The following is a 17867-nucleotide window of genomic DNA, read 5'->3' on the forward strand; positions in this document are numbered from 1 at the left end:
CTAAGGCGCATCGATTGCGTTCGGTAGCGATCTCCTGTGATGGTTTCACCCGGTTTTAAGAGCTCTTCATCAAGCCATGCTGCTTGTTGTTGTTAATCTTTGAAGGTTTCTTCTCTTCCACCACCATGTTTGTCTTCGACATCGAAATCACCATTTTTAAAACTTTGAAACCACTCCCGACACGTTCTTTTACTCAGAGCAGCATCACCGTAAATTTCTGAGAGCATTCGATTCGCTTCAGCTGCATTTTTTTTGTAACAAAAAAGTAAAACTTCCCGCAAATGGCGAGAATTGGGCACATAAACAGACATTTTCGAGCGTGAATAATACGAAAACAAGAACAACTGTCACTGAAACGGCGATGACAATTCGTTTTGTATTTTGACCAGCCTCAGCCGGTACAGCCACCTATCGGAAAACGGCGGAAGCAAAGTTGTACACCTGATACTTGTGTTTGTGTTCTTTCATAAAATCGAAAAACTTAAAAAATGTCAAATGCAGAGCATTTTCCAAACATTAATATTTTTGTTAAAAACAAAAGAAACACATTTTTGATTGTTACTCTCCCATCTTCAATCATAATGCACTAAACTACATAAGTTGTATGTTACAACATATCAGAAAATAAACATATTAAGATAAGCATTTCTGGAGAAAATTGATGTTTTCAAGATATAAGGAAAAGTTTTTTCCACACAGGTTTAATCATTATTCGAAACATTAGTTAAAGCTCCTACTCAATCACGAAAAAAATAAAAATACACAAGTTAATATATTAAAAAAAGTCGTCATTTTCCGGTCCATAGCGAACGGTACATCATGTCACTTTTAGGTGAATCGAATATTTTTTCATACATTATCAAGACGGAAATTTATTCAGAGACTTCAAATTATTAATAAAAATCATACAGCTGACGTTTATCGACGTATTTTTGGTTTTTGCCAACTTTTGTATGGAGAGGCATCAATGTGCACTAGGGGGAATAAAACAGGTTTTTACAGTAGTTTAACCTCAAAAAATCTTTATCTTAAGGATGCTAGAGAGTTTTTAGAAATAAAGATAAAACAAATACGCGTTCTAAAATCTACTTTTTTTTTAAAAACAAAATCAATCTGTACTTGATGAATCTAGACTTCTTGTTTTCTCTGGACAGCAGTAAAAGTAAATCACATTAATTCAATCAATTTAAAAAAAGCATTCTTTTCGTACTAATACTGAAAAGACCATGTTTCTAAAAATTGTTATCATTTATTTTTCAAAAACTTACACAAAAATATCATTCGCATATTAACTTGTTTTTGGCATTAGATCATTCTACAGATCGTGTTTTGTACGCATACAAATAGGACACTTTTAACATGTCAAAATTTCAGTACAAGAAAATTGTATTAAAAACGAAACGAAGCATCACGAAGACAAACGATTCGTAAGGCAGGATCACGGAAGCCGCTGTCGTTCGAAGGCGCGCGTGTTGCTACTCGAAATGGTGTCCGAACTCGGAAATTTCTCAGAACTTTGGTTCCTCAACAGTCTCCGGGTCCTTCGGTCGCTTACCAAAGTTTTCGCCATCCTCGATGGTTTCCGGCAACGGTGCACCCTTCGTTTCGGGCAGGAAAAATACAAACAAAGCTCCTACCAGTGGTGTAAGACCGAATATTACCGGAGGCAACCAGTGGGCAATAACACCCATGCCCGCTACGAATGGAGCCAGCATCGATCCGATTCTAGCAATCATCGAAGCGGTGCCGATGCCGACGTTTCGGACCACCGTAGGGAAAAGCTCGCCAGCGTACAGGTAAACCGTTGGGAATGATATGCTCATACCAATGAGACCTACAGATGCCAGGCCAACATTTACCCAAGTTACACTTTCTGGTACGAAAGCAATCGCCAACATTGTAAGCCCAGTCAAAGTGTTGGAAATTATCAATGTCTTCTTACGACCATACGCTTTCATCATGTATATGCAGAAGACGGTTCCTGGGAGTTCCAATGCCGCTCCTATCGCCACATTCGCGTAGATGTTGCCACCAGCATGTCCAACATACTGTGCAACCCCAAAGAAGGCCAATCCGCAAACGAACCAGTTGAAACACATGAATAATGACTTTGCACGCATGTTTGGTGTCCTGAACAGGTCAATTACATTTCCTTTGGATACTGATCCGGTGTTCTTAACTTTCGCGTACTGATTCAAATCGCTTTGAATATTCTCCGTTGGAAGTTTGTTACATTTTGCAGCCTTCTCCAGGACCCGTACTGCCCCGTCTGTGTCACCAGAGGTGAAAAGATATCGGGGTGATTCGGGCACAAGCCAATAGTACGAGAGAAGCAATATAGAGTAGATGCTGAGACCAAACTGCAATTGATGCCAATCACGCAGAAAATAGGCAAACAATGCCAATGTGAGATGTCCCAAGTTGAACGGGATCTGGTAGAGAACTGAGAACAACTCTCGCCATTTCGGGCCGATGATCTCCATGATGAGTACGAAACTGAGGGAGAACGCGAGCATGTTAATATAACAATCAGCAATGTATGGGAAAAGCTTACCTAGTAACCATAGTGCCACCGGTGGCCACAGCGGTTATGAATCGTAGGACAACGAATCCCCAAAACCATGGAATGTAAGCGGTGGCAACGCCTGAAACAAGCTGTATCATAACTGCAACAACCAAAGGAGGTCGTCGTCCGAATCTGTTGTGGGAAGAGTAACGGTTAAACCAAACATGCGAACCAGACCCCACATTTTCCTATACTACTTACTTATCAGCTAGTGTTCCAAACATCACACCGCCAACCAGAATTCCGAACATGAATATCGTCTGGGATAGGTTCGTCAGATGAGCCTTCTCGCACACCAGATCCCACTCGCTCTGGATGGTCGACTCGAACACGCTTGTGTCGTACTCCCAACTGGTGCACTCGTCCGAGCATCGTTCCAGGGTTACGTTGGAGGAGCAGGTATAATTCATGGACGCACCCAGAAAGATAATTCCCATCTGATGCCAGGCCACCGGAAATTTCAGCGGAAAAACCACCGCACAGACCATAATGTGCCACCATCCTAGCTGGCCCATGGCCTTCTGCACCGGATCCAAGTTCCATTTGGAATCGCTCTTTTTCGCTTCCGGTACTGCTGTCACTGTTCGTTGCGAATTGTAAGGGAAAAAATGAAAATCAGTTGAAGAACGATTAGTGTTTGGGAAAATCATAACAGATGGTAAATTGGAATAATCAAAACACTGTATAGGTACTGAGTACAAAATTTAAATTTGAGAACATAAAATAGTCGCTGTGTGCTGAACCTGACCAATATGGTGGATGCGATAGCAATTCGAATTGAAATTCATGAAATTTACCCATCGTAACGATAAGTTTTATTTTGTGATCAACTGTGAGAACTGCTCGATTTTAAATATCGATGGAATGAACTTTTGAGATGATTTGCGGAACAATAGTCTCATTTGGATGACCAGATCGTGGTGCATCGTCGGTATTTGCACGACCACTTATATATTCAGCATACCAGTCAATAATGTTTGATTTGTTTAAAGCAGAACCCGGATCATGTTTATCAAGTCATTCCTTTGTTTACCCAGTATTTTCTTCATTTAAAAAACAATGTTTCTTCAACACACAAAATTCATTTTCTCCAAAGTTTATTATTTTCCAAAAGTAGTGTCAATAACTAACACTCGAATGAACTGAATGGCATTATCACTTGAAAGATTTTAAAATGTTACGCCTTGAGCCTGACAGGCCGGGGTCAATAACGACGATTTAAAGAAGTTTATTATTCGAACAACGAAAAATCAAGGAAAAACGACCTCATATGTCGATGAAAAAATCACTGTTTCACCAAGGCAGTGCACCGATTCACAAGTCGATGACAACGATGGTTAAATTGAACGAATTCCACTTTGAATTGCTTCATCATCCGCCGTATAGTCCAAGTCTGGCTCCCAGTGACTACTGGCTATTTACTGATCTAAAAAAAATCTCGCCGGTTACAAATTCCGGGAGCGGGGCATTGCGCCGAAAGCCTTTCGCCAAAGGTCGTTTCGCCGAACGCCATTTCGCCGAAAGTCGTTTCGCCGAATAGGTCATTTCGCCGAAAGGGTCATTTCGTCGAAATGATTTTTTTGTGTTATTATGCCTCCTGTATAACTGATGGCTCGGCGGCATAAAGCCGCCGAGGCGACGCCGGCTGAGTTGGCCGCCGACCCGCCATCGGAAGCGGCGGCCTCTTGCATACAAACCTGTAACCGCCTCGTTTGCCGGTCTACTCAAAGCTAGGTTTCATTGATTTAGTTAGGACCGAACGAGCGGTAGCGAGATCGGACGGCGTACGAATCAAATCGATGTGTCGAAGCCGCATTAGATATTTTTTTATTTAGTAAACGGAAAATATCACAAACATTTTCTTGGTAGATACCTATGGAATTGCTTTGATGATGTGGCCCATTCGGCGAAATGACCCTTTCGGCGAAATGACTTTCGGCGAAACGGCTTTCGGCGACATGACCCTGATCCACAAATTCCACTCAAATGAAGAAGCAATTACTGAATATGAAGCCTATTTTGAGGCAAAAGACAAATCCTTCGCCGGCACTGCATCGAGCATTTAGAGAAACGTTGGAATCAAGCGCGTAATCAGAAAAAAAAATTGTGAAGGAGGAGGATTTGGAAAACTATGCTTTAGTTTTGTACCAATTCACGCAGAAGTGACCAATCCAAAATCCAATATTTCTGGATCCGCGGAAACAATAAAGTTTCACACAAAAATTAGGGAGGATTATTTGAGCCCTTGCCACTATGTCTCATTTGGATTTGATTCTGGAACTGAAATCTACCTGCCATCCTACCTTCATAAAACAAGTTAAAAATTCAAAACTAAGACTCTGGAATTGAATCCTAATTCAGTTAAATTTAATTCCAGTTCCGGAATGTCCAGAATTCAGGTTCTGGTGAAGATGAATAAATGACAGCAAAAAGTAGTCAAATATTCCCAAGGAACTATTCGAAGTTTTCCTTCACTGAGGATGTAAATCTATAACAAAATAACAACTATATCATTGTTTGTTGTATTGGTTTACACTTATTGGTTTCTGAGTTATATGGTTGTTTCCAATAGTCATACTTTTGTATAGATGCACCGTTGCAATCCTGAAAGCGGAGCAGTAATAGCTACAAAATTGATACAATCAATTATCTAATATGTATGATTAGTACTGTTCGGAAATGTGCATTAATCATGTCAATTTTATTCAAATTCGCGTCCTCCAGTTATGTCTTTGACATTACCCACCCACCTTTTTTGTACAACACTAGATCTCGATGTTTCGTGCAATTCTATTACATTCGAAATAAACAATTTTTTCCTATATCGGAGATCTCAACATTTTTCTTCGTTCCAGAGTCGATCTAAAAAATTTTTTCTTTGAAGTTGTAGACCTCGAAATTACAAAAAAAAAATCTAAGACCTTACAGAAACATGAGATGATGTGTGTTCATCTTTTTAATGTTCGTTAAAAATTTGGCGGGGTGACTATTTTTGAGTTCGCCTCGGGCGCCAGAAAAGCCCACTACGGGTCTGGCTCGAGCTGTTGCACTCAATTCACCTCCGAATCCAATTAATATTTTATTGTTAACTGTTCGACCGTTGTCGCAACGAGCGTCAGTAAATGCGATAGCAATACAAATTAATTTCCTCCTCAATGAACTAAACTATTCGAGCTTACCTAACAGTGTAGTAAATCTCGATTGTCCAAATATTTATTCGAATATACAACCAAACCACGTACCGCTAAACTAGTACAAAGCAGTGATTGTAAAAAAAAACTTCTCTCGGCACAAAACATGATGAACTTGACTTTTTCGATATATTTATATGTTTATATGTCTCCACTACCTTCGCTGATCACGTAGTTTATTCCGGGACGCGCGAGAAGAAGCGCCTCTTGAGTATTTATTTAGCGGGTGTACTTGACCGAGAAGGTAAACCAAAACAGAGATGTCTACATTTCTTCCTGAGTCTGTAGGTCGACATCGGCATAGGTCAAGATATGGAAAGAATCAAACCAACTGTTCGTCGTATCCAAGTCCAATTAATAAGTCATTTTCAAGGTGCCTAGCACCTTTTTCTCGCAAAAAAACGAAATATCGGTATGCGTCCCCGATTCATAGGCCTTCACAATAAGCAAAACCAAAACTTTATTTATTAACCTGAAATAGATGAGCATACGTCAACGCAGACAAAAAATTTTTAATCGAACTCGAATGCAAGTTTTTGGTTATATTGACCTTAGTCATTAATTCAATTGAGAAATTTTAAATCGTCCAAGAATCGTGGTTAATCAGAAAAACCGACTAAATCGTTGCTGCAGTTATCATTCCGATAGAAAGTGGCTCATTGTTCGAAGATATAATTTTCAATTGTATCAACATTGTATGTACTTCAAATATTTAACACTGGTAAACGATTCGGAATGAAATCATAAGACAAGCCAATCAATAATACGTACGAAGTTTTATTATGATTACAGTTCCGTTCTGTTCCATTTGTATCCTATTTTACGTTTCGATAAAGTGTCTAGTGGCAATACAAAAGAAATCGAACAATCAATAAACGTATACAACCGGTGCTTGACAATACTGTTGAGGTTGTGTATGCATTACTTTTTGACTTTCTTATATAGAATTACTGCTAAATCCGAATCTTAAGTCGAAGACAGAGTGTCATATGCTACTGGAATAAGTTCATCAAGGTCGTATGTTAAGATGTCAAACCTGATAAAAACCCAGCAGAAACATCAAGTTATCGACCAATTAGTTTACTTTCTTCTATCAGTAAACTTTTTGAAAAAATTATCTTGTTGAGAATGATGTCTCATATAAATGAGAATTCAATTTTTTTACCAGAACAGTTTGGATTTCGTCATGAACATTCAACTACTCATCAACTTTTAAGAGCAACGAACGTGATCAAAGCAAATAAATCATTCGACAGTGTTTGGCACAAAGGTTTAATAGCAAAAATATCTGATTTCCAGTTTCCTATTTATTTGATCAAAATGATTCGAAATTATTTAACTGATCGCACTCTTCAGGTTAGTTATCAGAATTGTAAATCTGAATTGTTACCCGTGTTACTTCTTGTCCCGGGTTGGCGGTTCAATGCATAGGACGCTGGTCTTACAAGCCAGCTATCGTATGTTCGAGCCCCGACCTGGAAGGATTCTTAGTGTCAGTAGGATCCATAGTACTAGCCATGCAATTCCATGATTCTGTACGCTAAGAATCGGCTGCGAAGTCTGTTGAAACAGAAAGGCCGAATTCCACGAAAGGAATGTAATGCCAAGACTTTGCTTTTGTTACTTCTGATCTTCCAAATCTACCCGTTAGATGTCAGAAATCGCTATTCTGTGACGACACAAGTCTGTTAGCCACAGGTAGAAATCTAAGAACGATCTGCAGTCGCCTACAAAGAAGCTTAAATATTTTCAGTGATTATCTGTCAAAATGGAAAATTAAACCAAATGCAGCAAAAACGCAATTATTTATCTTTCCTCATAAGCCAAGAGCTTCTTTTCTTAAACCAAACAATAATCACATTCTAAAATTGAATGGCTTGGAATTGACATGGTCTGTTCAAGCAAAATACTTAGTTTTAACGTATGATAAAAAACTCACTTTCAAGGATCACATTGAAGGAATCCAGGCGAAGTGTAATAAATATATTAAATGTTTAACAGATCGGCTGAAAAGTTCGTATCGTTTCTATGAGAGGGCGCCACTAGAATTAAATCCATACCATTTTCAGTTAGTACCAACCTTCAAAAGATACGTGTATAAATTTGACAGCTGTCTGATTATAAGTTTGTGAGATATTGCATTTTGAGTGAAGCTACTTTTGTTATTGTGAAAAAAAAATGGAAAAAAGGAATTTCGTGTGTTGACGAAACACTACTTTTTGATGAAAAAAAGTGCCGCCGATACCAAAAAATGGCTTGATGAGTGTTATCCAGACTCTGCACCGGGCGAAGCAACAATTCGTAAGTGGTTTGCAAAATTTCGTACTGGTCATATGAGCACCGAAGACGATGAACGCAGTGGACGTCCAAAAGAGGCTGTTACCGATGAAAACGTGAAAAAAATCCACAAAATGATTTTCAATGACCGTAAAGTGAAGTTGACCGAGATAGCTGACACCCTAAAGATATCAAAGGAACGTGTTGGACATATTATTCACGAATGAGAAAGCTCTGTGCAAAATGGGTGCCGCGTGAGCTCACAATCGATCAAAAACAACAACGAATTGATGATTCTGAGCAGTGTTTGGAGCTGTTATATCGAAATAAAACCGATTTTTTTCGTCGATATATAACAATGGACGAAACATGGCTCCATCACTTCACTCCGGAGTCCAATCGACAGTCAGCTGAGTGGACTGCACGCGATGAACCGAACCCAAAGCGTGGAAAGACTCAACAATCGGCCGGTAAGGTTATGGCGTCTGTATTTTGGGATTCGCATGGTATAATTTTCATCGACTATCTTGAAAAGGGAAAAACCATCAACAGTGACTATTATATAGCGTTATTAGAGCGTTTGAAAGACGAAATTTCAAAAAAACGGCCTCATTTGAAGAAGAAAAAAGTTTTGTTTCATCAAGACAATGCAACGTGTCACAAGTCGATGAAAACCATGCTGAAATTGAACGAATTGGGCTTCGAATTGCTCCCTCATCCACCGTATTCTCCAGATTTGGCCCCCAGTGACTTTTTCCTGTTCTCAGACCTCAAGAGAATGCTCGCTGGTAAAAAATTTAGAAGCAATGAAGAGGTAATCGCTGAAACTGAGGCCTATTTTGAGGCAAAGGACGAATCTTACTACAAAAATGGTATCGAAAAGTTGGAAGATCGCTATAATCGCTGTATCGCCTCTGATGGCAATTATGTTGAATAATAAAAACGAATTTGGCAAAAAAATGTGTGTTTCTATTAAACGATACGAACTTTTCAGCCGAACTGTTATATCCTGTTATAAACAGACATTCTAAGCTGTGTCTAAAAAACAAATTGTTAATTTATAAACAAATTTTCAGACCAGCCATGCTTTATGCAGTACCAATTTGGCCAAGTTGTTGTTTCACCAGGAAGAAAACGCTTCAAAGGATTCAGAATAAAATTCTGAAAATGATTTTGAAGCGTCATCCCTGGTTTAGTACAAATGAGTTACACAGACTCAAAAATATAGAACCATTAGATGTAATGTCACATAATATTATAAGCAAAATCCGACAAAAATCGATTCTTCATTTGAATCGATTCACTCTCTGTATTAGTTGGTAAGTTAGTATATAAGTTCCTTTTCCCCTTTACACAATACAAGTAGGTTTAGGATTTTCTCTACACAAAAATCACAGAATTGCGGAAGCAAATGATGTCTTCATGGTAATAACCAAATCATTTATATAATAAGGCTGAAAAGTCATTACTTGTGACTGAACACCCAATTTAAATCTTAATAATTTAATTTTAACTCATATTCCAATAAAAAGTTATTAAAAAAAAAGGTCGTAAAATGTGTGCAACCTATGTAACCTATCCGTTTGGCATACGGTCCTTTTGCCGTAAAGGTCGTTTGGCATAAAACAGTTTGTATCCCCGTTGGGACACCACAACTCAACTGAGAAATAGTTTCTTTATAAAAAAACGGATTTACTAGTAGTTCAATCTTTCAATCAATCGGAAATGATTGGATTGAAATCCGTGAATAGTTGACGGATTCTCATAATCTACGACTCGTTTGATTGGTATTACGATAAAGCTTCTAAATTTGGAACATTTTTAGTTTTCAATTGTAACAGATATTGTCAAAAACGGCAAATTTTGAAACAAAAGAGATCCAGAAACAAAAACAATAGCGTATATACTTTCTGGAAGACCTTTAGTTTGCAACTACTCTGGAGTCTTTATTTACGCGATTTTTATGTGTTTTCTTTTACGTGGCTTTTTTTACGCGGATTTCCGATCTTACGCGTTTTTTTCACGCGGATCTCCCAAGTTACGCGGTTTTCTTGTTTTGTCTTAGAAATGCATGAAATTTAGAGATCTGGTGTTCTCCCGAAATTTTTTTTTGAAGTCAACTCTTTAACACTTAGAAAATTTTCGATTGAAAAAATATGTTCAGATTTCACCAGATCTAACCACGTTACCACGTTTCATGCATTTCTAAGACATTTAACATCAAACAATTTTTTTTTGCATTTTGCGGTTTTTTCTACGTGAATTTCCGAAGTTACGCGGTCTCGAATTCTCCCAAAGTCCCAAAGTCGATTTTCACAAAAAAAACTTTTGAGATTACACCAGATCTGGACGTTTCATGCATTTCTAAGATATTTTTCATTCGAATTTTTTTTTCTTTAGTTATAAGTTTTTTTACTCGAATTTCCGAAGTTTTTTTGAGCGTAAAAAGAGACCTCAGTGTAGTTTAGTCAAAATCGGTCCAGCCATTTCTGAGAAACACACCTTTAAATTTTGTACACACACACAAACAGCCACACACACAGAGACACTTGCTCCGTTCCCGCGGAAAACTGTTTGAAGTTTTTAACTGTGTGTAGTATTTCAGCGTAGGTTGCACTTATGCCGTCTACATCCGTTTGTCTGTTCACTACATCTACAATACCGGAAATACATTTGTCAGAATTCACTGACACTCAATTTTAGATCTGAGCTCTGGAAGTCAGAATTCGGAACTTGGGCTCTAGAAATTAGTTCAGTTGCAGAAATCTAAAACTATTTTCATGTACTGTATTCTTGATCTGAATTCTGAACCAATGCCTGGTTCTGAATTTAGTTCTAGTCTATAATTTAGGTTCTGGTGTAGATTAAGAAATTATTACAAAGAGTACTCAACAATTGAAAACATCGGATAAACTCCACAAATCGGTTCTTTTCAGTACCATTCAAATATTCCCAAATAACTATGCAAAGTTTCCTTCACTGAGTATGTAAATGTAGAAACCAGAATTTTTTTTAGAGGTGTAATGATGCCTTTTTCAAATTACTCATATTTACATAAATGTCGCCTGGGGTTTTTTTTAAAACAAATAAAAAAATTGAATAACAGCTAGAAAGTTTATTTGGGAATAAACTAATATAACCTTTCTAATTTGTGAACAGTTATGAGTCAAAGTTAGAAGAATTTTCCCCTTTTTGCATCGTCACTCCAAATGGCGGTTTGAAATTCTCAACAAACTTTACTACGTACACAATACAAGTAGGTTAAGAATTTTCCCTTAACAAAAATCTCTGAATTGCGGAAGCAAATGATGTCCTCATGGTAATAAATAAAAATATATATATAATAGGGCTGAAAAGTCACCACTTGTGGCTGAACACCCAATTTAAATCTTAATAATTTAATTTTAACTCATATTCCAATAAATAGTTTTTTTTTCATAAATACGTTTATTTCATAGGCAATATACATAAGTTTTTCTTCGCCGTGGCATCCCCAATACATAGTACTTTAAACCTAATACATTTCAAATATCATATTAGTATGTTGATATTCATTAGTTAATGTAAACACTGTTTTTATCAAGCGAATTGCTATTATAAATTACATCAAATGAAATACATATATTTTGTACATGATCTTTTAACTATTTCAGGTTTGTTTGTATCAGTTCATCACTTTTATTCAATAAAAGATAGCTGGCTATTGGTTGAACTCATGGAAGAGAAAACAATCTAACATAAAATGAAATTTAAATTGGAACTCCAATGGACTTAATAAAATAGCAAGAATGTCGCGAACTGAGACATTGGATAGTCTACCTTGGGTACGCAAGGAATTTATTAGCTGAGATCTGACATCACGATACTCCACGCATGTCCAAACGACATGGTCAATATCGCGGTAACCTTCGCCACAAGCACAATGATTAGTTTCGAAAAGTCCAATTCGAAGGAGATGTGTAATTGGACATGAGTCTGGACATCACACGAATGAAATCTCTACTCACATCTAGTCCCCTGAACCATGCCTTTGTCGATATTTTGGGAATAATTGAGTGCATCCACCGACCCAGATCATCTCTATCCCAAGAAGCTTGCCAGCTGGCAAGTGTTCTTTGGCGAGACGCGCTATAGAATTCGTTGAAAGCAATCGTTCCAATAAATTTATATTTAAAAATATAAAAAATTTAAAAAAAACTTTACGAATAATACGAATTGAAATTCAATAGCAACCTATTATTTGACCATAAGACCTTTCATTTGAGTCTAAGTTTGTGGAAATTTTCGATTACTATTTCCGATACTTTCGGAACCGATAACTATGAACCGGCATAGTCGAAGTCGTTTCGAGTGGTCAGACACTAACATAATCTACACTTTACACAGCTTTGAGCCTTATTTAACGATTGCAATTAAAAAAAATTGACAAAAATTGCCGATTTTTCACCTGCACTAACGATAGTACCCATGCAGCGTCAATTTCACACACCAATCTCCCCAAGAGGGAGCTGCTGTGGCTGGTAACCAGCGAGAAGGGGATGTCAAAGCCACTCTTCCTTCGCTCCGGACTGGCCGTAAACCAGGAAATTTATATTACGAAATGCCTGCCGGTAGTTTCATCATACATCTAGATACCATAAGGTCGAAGACGCGGTGTTCTGGCAGGATCTGGCGTCGATCCACTACTCGAAGCGATCGTTGTAGAAGATAAGTATCGATGTGGTGCTTAATACGGCGAAGTAAGCTTTTTCATCGCCATCCGAAAATATACATTTTTTAAATGCAAACATGAGAAAAAAATTTTCCGCGTTATTTAGGTAATTGTGTGGTAGAATATACGCACTGTTACAATTCTAAAAGCGAAACAGTAGAAGTTGCGAAACTCACACAACTAATACAAACGATTATCTATATTCGAAAGTGTGAAAGAAGCATGTCATTTTACGTCCTCCGGCTATGTATGAGACTTAAAAAAAGAGTTTAGCTTTATTCTTTTCTATGAATTGTAACAATCGAATAAGGAGGATTGGTGTCACTTGCAAACTTCAATTTATTTTTACTGTGCTCGTTACCGTCTATTTGAATGTCTATGTACTGCAGAAAAGGGGAAAATATCAAGAAAATGAATAAACTACATCAAAGTTTCGTAGTGACGTTATTCCTAGGTTTGCCGGTATTGCGGGAAACAGTACCGGAAACAACAACAGTAGCGTCTCGCTAAGTCTCTCACGTTACGATCGTCGTTAATTCAGATGGAGCATCAAGTCGGTGTCGCCGCGATTCCCTCCTAGGGCAGACATGACAGTACAATGTCCAACGTCAAACGCATTGTCTAACATCGGACAGTAAAATGACTCAGCCAAACAACAAATATCAATCAAGTACGTCACAAACTAAACTCTGAATTTTACTAATGATTTAATACCACTTAGGACGTAATTCGTGTTTTGCACAAATCATTACAATATGTAGTTAAAAAAGCATTTCACTGAGCTTATTTTGTCAGCACCGGAATGAGTATTAATTTATATGATTTGGTTTAAATGTGTAAATGACTGCATGTAGATATAGATTCTCAAGATAAAGAAAGATTTATTCACCATGGCAGAATTGCTCAAAACTTATATTTTATATTTTTCTTACATAAAATAATTTGATAAACAATTGAATACTTGCATTTTATTATATTCATTGCTGTTATCAACTTCTACGTACAAAATCCAGCGGCGAATCCATTGCGAAATACAAAACTGGAATATATTAGTACTTATAATTTACAACATTCATTTTTTACTATTTATATGAATAAAAACACAGTAGTAATTCTATTGTGAAATTCAAAACTGATTTCTGGACCACGTGTTTCAGCACAATTCAGCAATTCTTTAATATCTCCTAATAAACGAACACATCGGAACAATTGAAACATAAACATCCACAGTTCACCGCATGATAATGTTTACTGACAAACTATTCAAAGAATTGAATCCACACGATGTGTACACTCTCAAACTAATCATAACAGACTGCATCGTCGTCAGTACTAGAGATGGACAAAACAGTTTATTTAAAAAAATCCGTTCAGAATTCGATAGTTGTTTGTAAATAGTTAAATTTCTTATATAATTCAATTCAAATATATTCGCTAATTATTCCAGAAGAACTAGTTATTTTGAACCGTTCGCAAACGGATTGCCCATCTCTACCCATCAGTACCGTGGATCAATTAGCGCTGGTGTACTACCGCTACTGTCGCTAGTTTGAAGCAATGGTTGCCGCCGGTGATGTCGCTCGCTTATTACACGTGTTTTATGCACGTTTTGATCAGTTCCCATCTGTGCAGTTCAGTCCGCATTTGTTTTCACTGAAAACAGATCGGAACAAGTTTGCTGGGCCACGTGAACAACATATAAACAAACCACAATACTACTAACGAGGCGGAAAACTTTCACCACGTGGTATTTTTGATTTCGGCGCTATCTCTCCAAGGTGGAAAGCCGGATATCATCTCTCGAGAGAGAAAAAACTCCGATCAATTTGAAAAAACGACCCTGGAACAGTTCCATGTGTATAGGTTTCTGTAGATGACGCACTAGAAAAATTACACTTTACCACATAACTATGCTAAACCGCCTAGATAATACTGATTCGATAATTGGAAAGCAAAATAAAGAATAAATAACGGTATCAATGGTGTATATCTATAAGAATTATCGGTGGCTCAGTCGAATAGATTATTATTTTAGCACCTTTCCGTTATATAAGCCATGCGCTGATTCTCGAATTTAAATTTTTACCTTTCTCATATTAAAAGGCTATACAATCCCTGTGGAACTAGATTTTTGAACCGGTTTCTTTGGTCGAGAGTTATATACCATTCGAATCAGTTCGTCGAGATAGAAGGATGTCGATGTGTGTATGGGTGTGTGTGTGTGTGTGTGTGTGTGTGTGCGACAAAAAATGCCGCTCAATTTTCTCGGAGATGGCTGACCCGATTGTCACAAACTTAGATTAAAACGAAAGGTTCCATACAAAGTTCGTATTTTTCTCAGAATCCAACATCCGGCTCCGAAATTACAAGATGCAATGTACCAATAAAACGAATATATTACCACAAACTTTTCCCAAACAATACTGAACCGATTTTCATGAAATTAGATTAAAATTACGTTTTCATACAAGTTCATAAATTTCATCCTACATTAGCTCCTGGAATTACAGAATGATGTGCGATAAAAAATGAAAATAATGTCACTCACTTCTATTCAAAATGGTTAAAACGATTTCCACCATCTTAGATACAAATCAAAAGTCTTAGGATACCATAACAAATCCTGATATTTATTAGACGTCTGGTTCCAGAGATGCATAGTGATTAATATAAAAATGTCGATATTAGGAATTTTTTTTTGTATTGGGTGTCATATATTATTGTAATCAGTTCGTTGACTTCAGCAAATGCATCAGTATGTGTGTGTGTGTGTGTGTGTGTGTGTGAGTCCCAAGGTCCCATACAAAATTCGTAATTTTTCTCAGAATCCAACATCCGGCTCCGAAATTACAAGATGCAATGTACCAATAAAACGAATATATTACCACAAACTTTTCCCAAACAATACTGAACCAATTTTCATTAAATTAGATTAAAATTACGTTTTCATACAAAGTTCCTAACTTTCATCCTACATTAGGTCTTGGAATTACAGAATGATGTGCGATAAAAAATGAAAATAATGTCACTCACTTGTATTCAAAATGGTTGAAACGATTTCCACCATCTTATATACAAATGAAAAGTCTTAGGATCCCATAAAAAAATCCTGATATTTATTAGACGTCTGGTTCCAGAGATGCATAGTGATTAATATAAAAATGTCGATATCAAGAATTATTTTACTTTTCCCATAAAAACAACACTGCAAATTCAACTCATGTATTGGGTGTCATATACCATTGTAATCAGTTCTTTGACTTCAGCAAATACATCTGTGTGTGTGTGTATGTGTGACAAATAATATAAAATTCAAAAAACGATCAGTCTTTGCAATGAGTGGAAACATATGCACGGAATGCATAAGAACGCAGGTTCGAGGCCAGTCTCTGAGCGTATCTTTTTCCAAAAAATCATCTTATCTGTAATTTTTTCATTCATTCTCTCCTATATATGTTTCCACTCAGTCATTGCAAAAACTGAATTTAGTTATGGCGACTTTACGTCAAACCAACTAAAAATTATTAAATAGTCAAAAAACTATGTTTGAATTTGATGAAAAATTCCCGATTTCCTGCCGGTTACTGAGATACATTAGTGATTAATGTAAAAATGTTAATGGAAATTCCTTAAAATTGGCCAATCAGTTTCTCTTGTTTGCAGATTTTGATAGTTGATGACCAAACAAACATATTTCAATTCTACCATTACCCAGTTTTCAGTCTCGAAAGTATCAGAAATAGTAATCAAAAACCTGTTTTAATCTACCCAGAGATTTAGTAATGCCTTTCTGATACTAATATTTATAATATATACTAATCATTTCACTAATATCACTAGAGGATTTTTCCAAAATAAATTATTTGAAACTGGAATTAAAATTAGAAAACTTGTTCTGGAATAAACCAAAGTAACCTTTCCAATTTGTAAACAGTTATGCACTAGATTTTGGAGATTTTTTTCATTTTCTTTGTCGTCGCTCTAAGTGACAGTTTGAAATTTTAAGCACAATCCGACACTCCACTCTCTTGTTTCGTAATCGGAAGTCGGATCCCGGATGCAATTCAATAGCAGCATATGAGACAAAAATACCTTCCATTTGCGTCTAAGTTTAAGAAAATCGATTTTATTATCTCTAAGAAAATCTAGTGAGTTCCCGTTTGGAGTTATTTACCTCTATTTCCGGAATCTAGAAACCGGTATAGCCGAAATCATCGAATGAAAAATGGCTTTTTACTATTCATTTTTTTAAGTGTTTGCCTAACCTTTCTGTATGTGAAAGACAGAACAATGGCTACATCGGTTTTTATAAATTTTTAGTCAAATGAAATGTTTTACATTATCTTAGGTTATTTCTAAATTTCAACCCACTTCAGCTACACCCGTTTCCGAAAATTGTGGTGCAAAATGGAGATTACTTCATTCTCTAAAATTCAAAATAAACTAAAAATCCTTATAAGATGATTTACAAAATTGTTAAATTTTATACCGAGTCTAAGTTCCGGTTCTGAATTTACATGGTGATGAGTTTTTGCCTTTCTCATATAGAAAGGTTATGCAATCACTGTAAAAACCGACTTTTGAACCGAGGCCCGGAGGGCCGAGTCTCATATACCATTCGACTCAGTTCGTCGAGTACGCAAAATGTCTGTGTGTGTATATGTGTGTGTGTATGTGTGTGTGTGTGTATGTGCGTATGTGTGTATGTAACGTTTTTTTGCACTAACTTTTCTCGGAGATGGCTGAACCGATTTCCACAAACTTAGATTCAAATGAAAGGTCTTGTGGTCCCATACAAAATTCCTGAATATTATTTGGATCCGACTTCCGGTTCCGGAATTATGGGGTAAAATGTGCAAAAAATTGTGAAAATAAGTGCACTAACTTTTCTCAGAGATGGCTGAACCGATTTTCACAAACTTAGATTCAAATGAAAGGTCTTGAGGTCCCATACAAAATTCCTGAATATTATTTGGATCCGACTTCCGGTTCGAGAGTTATGGGGTAAAATGTGCAAAAAAAATGAAAATATGTGTTCTAACTTTTCTCATAGATGGCGCGACCGATTTTCACAAACTTAGGTTCAAATGAAAGGTCCTGTGGTCCCATACGTAATTCCTAA

At 36.9% G+C, this 17867-nt stretch overlaps 1 protein-coding gene across 3 annotated transcripts in view; it reads right to left on the bottom strand.

Moving 5' to 3' along the window:
• Nucleotides 1-1229: 1229 nt before the first annotated feature.
• LOC131428394 (organic cation transporter protein) overlaps nucleotides 1230-17867 on the bottom strand; it is a 60563-nt gene continuing 43925 nt past the window's right edge. For 2 of the 3 annotated variants that reach the window (XM_058592320.1, XM_058592322.1), the window contains exons 2-4: nucleotides 2768-3146; nucleotides 2555-2698; nucleotides 1230-2496 (exon numbers count right to left, since the gene is read on the bottom strand). In XM_058592320.1, coding sequence (XP_058448303.1) covers nucleotides 1509-2496; nucleotides 2555-2698; nucleotides 2768-3146 — 1511 coding nt within the window. In that variant the 3' untranslated portion in view covers nucleotides 1230-1508. Of the gene's footprint in view, nucleotides 2497-2554; nucleotides 2699-2767; nucleotides 3147-13710; nucleotides 13991-17867 lie in introns of those variants that run through there. The other variant, XM_058592321.1, reaches the window with a different exon arrangement.

Source organism: Malaya genurostris, chromosome 2, assembly GCF_030247185.1.
Source record: "Malaya genurostris strain Urasoe2022 chromosome 2, Malgen_1.1, whole genome shotgun sequence".
Taxonomy (NCBI): Eukaryota; Metazoa; Arthropoda; class Insecta; order Diptera; family Culicidae; genus Malaya; species Malaya genurostris.